General features: G+C 53.0%; 2 protein-coding genes across 2 annotated transcripts; one reads left to right on the plus strand and one right to left on the minus strand.

Moving 5' to 3' along the window:
* Positions 1 to 4,457: 4,457 nt before the first annotated feature.
* Positions 4,458 to 4,791, minus strand: NGA_0223220 (uncharacterized protein; the record flags this gene model as incomplete). The annotated part of the gene is made up of 2 exons (XM_005853354.1): positions 4,745 to 4,791; positions 4,458 to 4,571 (listed from the first exon to the last, which is right to left on the minus strand). A coding segment is annotated over exon 2 (108 nt), but the record flags the coding sequence as incomplete, so codon positions are not given.
* Positions 4,792 to 6,689: 1,898 nt separating this feature from the next.
* Positions 6,690 to 8,406, plus strand: NGA_0223002 (uncharacterized protein). The gene is made up of 2 exons (XM_005853353.1): positions 6,690 to 6,989; positions 7,896 to 8,406. Exons 1-2 carry the CDS (start codon positions 6,693 to 6,695, stop codon positions 7,932 to 7,934), a joined length of 336 nt encoding a protein of 111 aa, XP_005853415.1. The 5' UTR covers positions 6,690 to 6,692; the 3' UTR covers positions 7,935 to 8,406.
* Positions 8,407 to 10,051: the final 1,645 nt, after the last annotated feature.

Consider the following 10,051-nt stretch of genomic DNA (forward strand, 5'->3'; position numbering starts at 1 on the left):
GATCCGCACATCCATTTCGGCAAGAAAAGTGTAAGGGAAGAGCGAAAATGAAGGGAGAGAGTAGGAAGGGAGGGCGGGAGGGAGGGCGGGACGGAGGGAGGGAGGGAAGAAGGGAGGAAGGGTGGGAGTGAGGATACCATGTCGTCGACAAAGTCGGTGATCAGCCTCTCGTTGCGCTGTGCCCAGTGCCTCTTCAAGAAATACCCTCCCACTGCGGCCACTCCGCCCACGCCAATAGCCACGGAGGAAAGAGGGACCCGCTGCTTCTCAATCACGTCCCACTGAGGCGAAGGGCCGGGGGGAGAAAAGGAGGGCGGGAAGGAGGGAGGAAGGGAGGAAGGAAGGGAGGGAGGGAGGGAGCTTGAGACCTTTCCTACATACTCCAGGGCACCAAGGATATACGGTTCCTGGGTCGACGTTCTTGAGCAGCACGTACCGAGTTATCTCGCTGCAATGTGGACCGCTGCGTCGCCCGCCTCTCCCCTGGTCGTGCCCCCGCGGCGTCCTGCTTGATGGGCTTGGAGGACGCTCGGGTGCTGGAGGCTTTAACCTTCTTACGCACCAGTTTCCGTTTCCGCCCACTCCCTTTCTCCGTGGCCGTGCGGGTTCTGGGCGTGCCCAACAATCTGTTGAAGAGGCTGGGCTTGGGAGGAGGTTCGGAAGAGGGCGTGGCTTTGTTGTTGAAGAGCCCGTACAGGCGGCTCTCTCTTCTTGACGGCCCCGAGGCTGCTGGAGACAGGTGGAGAGGGTGTGGAGAAGGGCAAAAATGTGGTATGGGGGAGGAAGGGAGGAAGGTCGGGGTAGAAGGCGGTCTGAGAGGCGTGAAGGAGGAGATGAGCGGGAGGGAGGCGGCTATCAACAGCACATGGCGGAGGAAGGTCCCAAAAGGATGTCTACAGTGGTGCATGGTGAAGGAGGACGTCATGGTTGCCATGAATGTCGTCAATCACCCCGTATCCAAGCAGGGGGGTCCAAAAATCCGTGTAGTGCCCCTCCTGTGGATGGGGAAATAAGGTGTACGTTGACATGCGCGATGGGGAGGAAGGCGGTGAGAGATCTGCGGCTGGCAAGCCTGTGGAGATATCACGGCCGGAGGAAAAGGCCACGCATGATTCCCAACGCCCGAGCCCGGTCACCGACACGTCGCAGACCATCCTTTAAACCAATCACGGCGCCTCCTTCTCCAAGTTGCAGCCCCGGCCGCAGGAAAGATAGCTTGTGGTGAGGGGACGGGTCCGTGGGCCGGGCAGGGGCAGGGTCCTAAATCGTCATCCTCCCAATGGGTCAGTGGGCCGGAGGCAGGGTCCTCGGAGGCACTCTCTGGACTTCCGGACTTAATTGGACTTTTTGGACTTTTGGGCAAGTCCGACCTTTCGCTGACAGCGAAAATGGCAACCGGCACGTAGTTGCATGTATGAGCAACTTCAATGTTACGTGTCTGTCGGGCCATGGCCGGGGTGGTACTGTGAGTTTGGTCGTGCCAAGCCTGCCCTGCCGCCTGCCTGATGTTGCAGGGTTGTCGACCATCTCCCTTCAATATCCTTGCCGACCTCTGCAATGAAACCCTATAACGCGACGGAGTTCTATTGCTAGTAGGAAAGCAAATGCCAGCTTTTCCGGCATGCGTCTAGCATGGTCTGCTTCATTTTGTCGAGGCTTCTATTATGACAACGCGCGTAAAGCTATAGAAAGCAATCCATTGTGTGGGTCATTTTCCCCCAAAATTCACGTTGTCCGCCTGAATATTAAATTTACCATCCGCCTGGACTCACAAAATAAGGCGTGTGTAAATATGCCCCGCCGTTACTCGAGCGAATATCAGGACGATATAACCCCCCTTCACTTTCTTCCGATGCCATTACCAGGTCACTCTATTACCAAATAGTGACGTAAGGCGTTTAAAACGTCTTTCGGCCCACCCAATTTCCTCTTTCCCCCGCCAGCAACCCCCACCGGGACTGTATTGCGTCCGACAATGGCCCCGGAAACGAGGACCGTACGGCATGGGCCAAGCAGTGAAAAAGTTGAAGGCCGACAAGCACTCGATTCGCACCAAAGCGCGTACTCCCTTCCCGTCGCTGCACGTGATGAGCGTGGACGACCACCATTATCGCCCGCCCTTCTCCCTTCGACTCCACACCCTGCGATTGTCTACCCTCCTTTCCTTGGCCTTTCCTCACCGCAAGGGCCGGACACAGGCCGTCCAGGCTCCCCTCTGCGTCCCCCCTCGCCTTCAAGGCTCCACCTTCCTGTCACCCGCCCTCCCTCCTCCTCCTCTTCCCCTCTCCCACCCCCCCTCTCCGCCTCCTTCCTACCAGCCCCGCCCGGACCCTGCTCGTCTGAGCACCATCCTCCCTATTCCTGCCCTTCGTCCTCCTTCCCTTCTTCCTCCCCTTCCTACTGCCCTTGCCGCTCAGCGGGTCTCGCCGCACGCGCCATGAAGACGGCAGGAGAAGAGCCAGACATGGATTGGACAGGATATTCTACCTCCTCCCCGTCCTCCCCCGCTACCTGCCTTTTGGTCTCTTCTGAGATCAAGCACGATCGTCCTCGTCCATCCCCCTCCATTTTGCTCTGCTCTTATTCCTCTGCAGTGGCCCTGGCCCGTGCGCCGCAGCGACGGGAGGGAGGGGCCGAGGGAGGCAGGGAGGCAAGGAAGGAGGCAGGAAGGGCCTTGCCGTGTGTATTGCACGACCTCCGGATCCCAAGCAGTCCAATGAAAGAGGCAGCCAAGTATGAGGGCGGGAGGGAGGGCGGGAGGGAGGGTGGATTTCCCATTGTCATTTCACCAGAGCCGTCCCCGGTCGTGGATCCGGCACCGCCGGCAGGAACTACCAACGCTGCGCCTCCCCCCCCTCCTCCTCCTCCTCCTCCTCTTCCTCCCCTTTTCCCCCTCCTCAGCCCAGGCCCTGGAAGTGCGAATGCCACAGAAGCCAGTACCTCCGCCGTCACTACCCCGACAGGAGCAACCTCATATGTCACGCTCGCCGGCTACCTCGTTGATAGGATTCGAAAGCACGTTGAGTCCTTCCTCCTCCTGGTCGGGGAGGAGAGGTTCGGTCCTTTCGATCAAGTCATAGCAGGGAGCGGGAGGGAGGATGGGATGGAGTGGAAGGAGAAGGGAAGGAACGACTGGCGTCGAAGCGTGGGAGGGCGTTCGAAAGGCTCTGCCTCTAAGTGGGAAGGGGAGGAAGAAGGAGGTGGGAAAGGTGACGGAGGAGGAAGAGAGAAGGCGGTATATCCTGAGAAAATAAAGGAAGGATTGAAGACGCTTTCGCTTGGTTTAGAAGCCGTAGACATGCCTATAAAGAAAGTAAAGAGATAGAAAAAGCTTAGACCGTCATCAGTCTGATGGATACAGGATGAGTAAATAGAGAAACACGTAAAATGTCATGACTCGGGTAGATACAGGATAATTAAATAGAGAAAGCTTAGACCGTCATCAGTCTGATGGATACAGGATGAGTAAATAGAGAAACACGTAAAATGTCATGACTCGGGTAGATACAGGATAATTAAATAGAGAAACAATTTTGTCGTTCCGAGCCCAAGGAAGGAAGGAAGAGTGTAGCGAGGGTGAGGCAGAAAAGGAGTAAGCGAATTTTAGAGAACGAAGGAAAGAAGGGAGGGAGAGAGGGAGGCATGGGTGTAAGATCTGCACATACGTGTTAATAGCTCCAAGACACTCATCAAAAGGGTGGACTAGAGGAGAGGAATGACGGTAGAGAGGGAGGGAGGGAAAGAGGGAGGGAGGGAGGGAGGGAGGCAAGGGCATGGACGCGGTGTTGTCAGGAGTGACTGAGCGAGGCCCCCGAGTGACCAAAGATGTGGGAAGAGAAGAATCTAAGGAGGGCGAAGGTAGGATCCGAGGCAGTGTCTCCAGTACGTGATACATGGCGGCTATAAAAATAAAATACCTGGCTCGTAGGGGTGCAGAGAAGAAGAAAATTCGGGGAACGAATCCTGCGGATGCGTTTTTGGGCACGTTTGTTGTGGGAACTTTCGAAGCAAAGCATTTCTAGGAGGGAGAAGAAGAAAGCAGATGGACGATATTCTCTTCCACCCTCTTCTCTCCTTACCCCGTCCTGCTTTCTCTGCCCACTCCCTGGTAACCGCACCCTCTCCCAAAGCTCAAACCTGCCCTTTCTCCGCCTTTCTTTTCCATTCTCTACGTATTTTCTTCCATTTTGCAGGTGCCCCGGGGAAGAAAAGGAGAAGAAGGAGGCAACGAGAGGTCATCCTCAGGCCATCTTGGTCGCACGTCTTTCTCCTCTCCCATCCACCCTCCCTCTAACACCACGGACAGGGGCAGTAAAGAGATGACAAGACCTTATTCCGCTTCCTCCCTCCCTCCAGCCCTCTCGAACCTTCTAGTTCGTGTCAAGCGCAGGCGCATCAGGCGCCGCTGTCGCCGTCTCTCCCTTCTTTCCTCCATCCTCAGAGGTAGCAACACAAACAGTTGTAGCAGCGTCATCCTCACCAGCTACTGGATCAACCACATTCTTGCTCTCAGCGGCCCCAGAAGACGCGTAAGCTCCGCTATCATACATTCCAGGCACCCACATAGAGACCTGGAAGAAGGGGTACGGGACGATGGAGGGAAGGAGGGACAGTGGAAGCAAGAAATATTGAAGCGATGAGTTGGACTCTAGTCGGACAGTCCAATATAACTCGTGGGACCACAGTCCTGCTTCTTCGACCTTTCTTCCCTTGCTCTCAATCCGTTCCCTTCCCTCTCTCCCACCTTGCTGGCGATCGCATCGACTATGCCGGAGCGGTGGGAGTCAAGCCCGTATTCCTGAATGTGCTCGTAGAAGCGCTGGGCGTGATCCTGGAGGGAAATAAAGGATTCGACGAGTAGGATTCACTATATACGAGTGTAAGAGAAATCCTAGAGAGTAACGGGGATTATAAAGTCATGCCGCAATTAAGCTATTCGTGGGACAGGTAGAATTTCCACATAAATAGTCCTATACGAGCAAAGAAAATGTGGAGGGCTGGCATGGCGTGCATGGTGAGATTGAATTTACAATAGTGGTGGGGGGTTCGGACCGGAGCCTGCTTCATGGCTTTTTCACTTCACCTTAGGGTCGACATTCTTGCCTTTCATCTTCATGTACTGTGGAAAAAGGAAAGGAGGAGGCAAAAGAAGCGGGAGGGGAAGCGAGCTTGGATGGGCCCATGTGAAAAAAGACAAGGCGAAAACGACATGAAACAGAGGGAAGAAAGAAAGCAGAACAAGCGGCCTTCATACCTCGCCAATGAGCTGATGGGTCGTGTGGATGTGCTTGTCTTGAAGATGCTGAGCGTTTTTGGGTCCTTGAAAGCGGATCATTAAAGAAGGACGAAGGATGGAAGGCCATGTAAAAGGGCAGTAGGAGAAAGATAGAGAAGATCGAAAAGTTGAAAGAAGTAGACCCCTTCGTTCGGATGAAAGTACATACCAATGCCTGGAATCTCTTGCAGGTCTCCCGTGATAGGAGAACGAAGCCTGGTATCCAGAATGAAGGAGGAAAGTATCGCGGCAAAATTAAAAAGGGAGAGAAGGTGAAGCGAGATTTATGACTTAGGAAAGAAGGGAAGAGAATGCCAATCTTCAGTGAAGGATATGTGAAATATTTTATGGAGATATGGACAGTAATTGTTGAACATGAAAGAAGGAGTGGACATCACGCTGTCGAAGTAAGAGGGCGCTGTGTGCCCGGACAAAGGGGAAAATAATGAAAAGGCAAGCAAACCTTCACACACTTAAATACGCACCAATTGAGCTGGGCTTCCATAGAAACCTGAGACTTTGTCGGATCGAAGGTGCCATGCTTCTGTTATGAGGGAAGTTGAGAGAAAGGAAGGTAAAAGAGCATGGAGATGGAAGGACTAAGGAGGGCGACTGGAGAGGAAGGAAAGCACGGTGAGCGATCTTTTTTACGGTACTTACCGTCATGATGATAAGAAAGAAAGGCGTTGGAAATTCAGTAGACTAGAAGATCTGAAAAAAGGAACAATAAGAGGAAATTGCATGTACATGGAGAAGTAAGGTGCAGAAAGGAGGAAGGCCGCCTTCAAGGAGCAAGAAGCGGATCAGCACGCTTTACCTTCACGTAAGCTGGATAAGAAGATCAATTGGCCACATGCAAGAGAAAAATCATTGAATGTAAAATTTTGGTAGATTTCTGACTCAAGCTAGGACCAATATGAAATACAAAGCGGGAAAATGGAGTCGAGGGAGCGTAGCTTTGTAACGCGCTCTGACACCGTGAATAACCGTACGTTCCAACAAAAGAAGCCACATCACAAGGCCAGAATTGAAGCTGCTTCCTCCCCCCCTTCTCCCCACCCGATGCCTTTCAATGTAACGGAGTCGATGAACGCACAGTTTGTCAGGGGGGGAGAGCCAGGGCTGTGCGATGGCTTGGGAGGTTCGGGCATGCGGGTGAGGAGGAGGGAGGGCCCCGAACCTCCTCCTGAAGCTGTTGCAGATTATGCCTATGCCCCTTCAAGGGACATACACAAGGCAGGGGTGCCCAGGGAAGTATGTCCGAGTGTCTGTATGCCTATTTGGGGATTTTTTTCGCAAGTGTCGTGGGAAATTCGATTTGGATGTGGACTTGGTACTCGAACATGTTCAATTAAGCACCCGTCGATCATTCTTTGACTCCCTCCCCCCCCCGCCCCTAAACCCCCGGCTCAACAATATGAAAGTACTACCCTTTCGACACTTGAGCATCATCATGTCCACTGTCAGTGCACTTTCAAGTTCCTCATCTGCGGCACCTCCCTCGTCCAACGCCGTTGTTCCTGCCACTTATTCCAACCTCAATCACAACGCCTTGCAGAAACCTTTGCTCGATGCTACATGTCCCGAGCCCGTTGGGGCCTCTATTCTTTACGAAGATGACTTCGTAAAACTAACAGAGTCTTCACTTTGCATCAAATGGTATTATTTTCCCATCGGAGCCTCGAAGGTTATCCCGTTGAAGAGCATTCAAAAGGTGAGCGACGGTGCCGGGGAAGTGTATACATGGGAACGAGAGGAATATTGACACAAACGCCCCAAAAAGTGGGTGAAAAGACGATTATGATATGAGTATATTTTTTCTGACCTTCAGTTCCTTTCTTCAGTTAAATGTCACGAAGTCAGTATACGGACCAAGACGAGTGTACGCGAAACCCTTAGTGCTCTCTCCCTGTCCAGATATCTTTAAGACCTTTAGGAAGCATGTGGCAAGGCCAGTACAAACACTGGGGAATGGCCATCGATTTCAAACGCTGGTGGCCGAGCGACATGTTGCGCCATCAACGTGTAGGGCGGTTAAGGGGAAATGTTTCGGAGGGATCGGTGCCGCATGGGTTTTTGGCTCGCTGAATGATTTCCAGCCAACAATCAAAAGCACCCATGCCTTTCATGCGGGACTCTTGGCTTGTCCTTCATCTATCCTTTATCTATCCTTTATCTTGGGAAGTGTCCCTCCTTCATCACGTCGTCCGGCTTGATTTCCCACCTCTCTCCCCCTAACGCTTTCCCTCGTGCCGGACCCGTTACCGCCTCCGTTCATTTCCTCGCTTCCCTGCCTCCCTCTCTATCCTCCCTCAGGCGCATTTTATTGAGGTCGATTGCGGAACATGGCCCCTCGTCGCTTTTACGCTCAAAGAATCAGAGGATTTTTACCGTTCTCTCTCCCAGGTTCGATCAGGGGGCGCAGACGAAAGGGGGTAAGAGCAAGGTTGCCTCAAGTAGTTGGGCTATCATTGCAGTGAGAAAAGGGGAGAAAAGGTGGAGAAATGAATAGAGAAAGGAGAGAAATGCGGCATGAGTCTCTGCTAGACGGGGTTAGTGTTGACTGTATTGAAGTTTCATCGCAGCATTTAAATCTGGCTTCTTCCTCACGCATACATAGGCCGTAGCAGCAGTCAGGACGGGAAAAGGAAGAATCTAGCAGGCAGACGCGCAGAGTGGTAGTGCTCTGCCGGGAGTTCCCACTTTGAAGACCCATTTTGGGCTGTATTTTGAAATGTACCATGTCTTCTGTAAGAAGCAAGCCAGGGGGCACAGGAAATAGGATTTTTAGCCCCTTCCACGACTTTCCATCCTTGTAAATTTGGCATCGGGAAAGTGCCGACTTATATCTGAAGAATCATAGAACGGGATGAAAAATGGACAAGAGCAGGTTGAACACAACCTCCCGCCACCGGGTCTGAAAATGTTTTAAAACCCGATCTTACGTATTACATCGCAGAGGCCCTACACAGCACTGTGGGTGGAACGAACATGCTGTGAAAATGGGCTGTCTTACACAACGAAAAAAAAATTAAACACGCCAGCATGCACCATGCAAAGGCCATGAAAACTTGCTAGATCTGCGTGTGCGCTCTTCACGTTCTTATCGCTCGCGGACGCCTCAAGAAGAAAGTCGAGACTTGTCCGTGATGTTCCACGATCGACCTGCGTCCGTGCATGCAATTGCGAACCACACAAAGGCTTCAATTGCAAAGAAATCGTACCGTGCGTCGTTTTTGACTATCCACGCCAAGAGATCGCCGCTTTTCTCCGCAGACACGTACTTTCCCTCTTTTCTGTTTTCACCACACGCTCATTTCACTTTCACTGCGTGAAGATTCATTTCGAGACATCAGTTCTAACTCTTGCAAAACTAGCGTATGTTGAGTATCAGACATCGACGTAATCATTCGACAAATACATAATCCAAGAACTTAATCTCGCCCTCGGCTTTTGACCTTTTCCCGTCGCGTTCGTGTGAACTATATGCCGCTAGTTCAACCTGCTAGGAGACCAGCAAGTCGCAGTATCCAATGACGACGCGACGGCGACGTTTGAAGGCTGGAAAAATAAAAACACATGGGACGTCCGATACTCCATCTTGTATGCCTAATCTTTTTTTTGTGGAACAGGATTGCCTTCGAACGAGTGTACATGGCACATTTTTTCCTTCGCGCAGCAAGTGTTGGCCGTCGGACTGCTTTTGTGGCAGCTTCAGGTAGGGAGAGAGCAACAGCAAGAAGGAGCGAGGGTCCTCCAGACTCGCGGATGCATGACTATGCCCCGTTCTCACGAGTGATTTCTGACGGCATTGGCCGCCTTAGCAGGCAGTGCCGTGCTATTGAGCGGTGCAGGCATGGCCTATGCGACGTCCTGCAAGGAGGAGCCGGTAGGGTCGGAGGAGAGGGAGAGAGGGAGTGCGGGAGAGAGGTCAAAGAGTAGTCGGGGTGGTATCTAGTGGGAAGGTTCCAACTCGAGATGGACTCGTACAGAAGTCATGAAAAGAGGAATGCGGTCAGCAGATTCTCGAGTTCCCAGAAGGTGACATTTTAGTGATGAAGCCGGGAGGACGGGGAAGCATGTGGTACGCGGGATGAGGGACTTTCGCGGCCCTGACACGACAACGCCCGCCTTTCCTGCGCGCGGAGCCAGGCACACTTTATGTTGACAAGCACGACCGATCCACGTTTCCTTGTCCCTCGCCGCTCGCGCCCGCATGCCCTGTACTCGACCGCCTCAATGCACACAGAGTGTCGTCCTGCCAGCATCCTGCACCCTCCCTTGGCATTCCTCCTCATTCCTCCTCATTCCCTCCCTCCATCCACATCACCTGAAATACAGGACAAACACAAAATTCTCATTGTTGGAGGCGGCTCTGGGGGCCTGGCCGTAGCGGCGCAGCTCCAAATCAAAGGTATCCTCCCTCCCTCCTTCCCCCCCTCCCCTCCCTCCCTCCCTGCCTCCTTCCCTCCCTTCTTCCTTCCCTCCCTTCTTCCCTCCCTCCCTTCAACTGACTCTTTTTCCCCCCTTTCGAAGGTGAAAAGGACGTAGCGGTAATTGAACCATCGGAGAATCATTATTATCAGCCGCTTTGGACGCTCGGTGCGCCTCCTTCCTCCCTCCCTCCCTCTGTCCCTCCCTTCCCCCCTCCTCTCTCTCCTTTCCTCCCTCTTCTCCTTCCCCCTCAGCTGCGACCGCCCTGTCTTCCTTTCATCTTCTCCTTCACCTCCCTTTTCTCTCTCCTTCCTCCCGTCGTCCGCCCAACCGCCCTTCTCC

This window comes from Nannochloropsis gaditana, assembly GCF_000240725.1.
Source record: "Nannochloropsis gaditana CCMP526 unplaced genomic scaffold scaffold936, whole genome shotgun sequence".
Taxonomy (NCBI): Eukaryota; class Eustigmatophyceae; order Eustigmatales; family Monodopsidaceae; genus Microchloropsis; species Microchloropsis gaditana.

What these genes read in the sequence shown, in the direction of transcription:
- NGA_0223002 (XM_005853353.1), top strand. Translation starts at nt 6,693, where the DNA reads ATGAAAGTACTACCCTTTCGACACTTGAGCATCATCATGTCCACTGTC. An exon ending in CGTTGAAGAGCATTCAAAAG is followed by an intron (nt 6,990 to 7,895) that starts GTGAGCGACGGT and finishes ACGCATACATAG; the next exon opens with GCCGTAGCAGCAGTCAGGAC.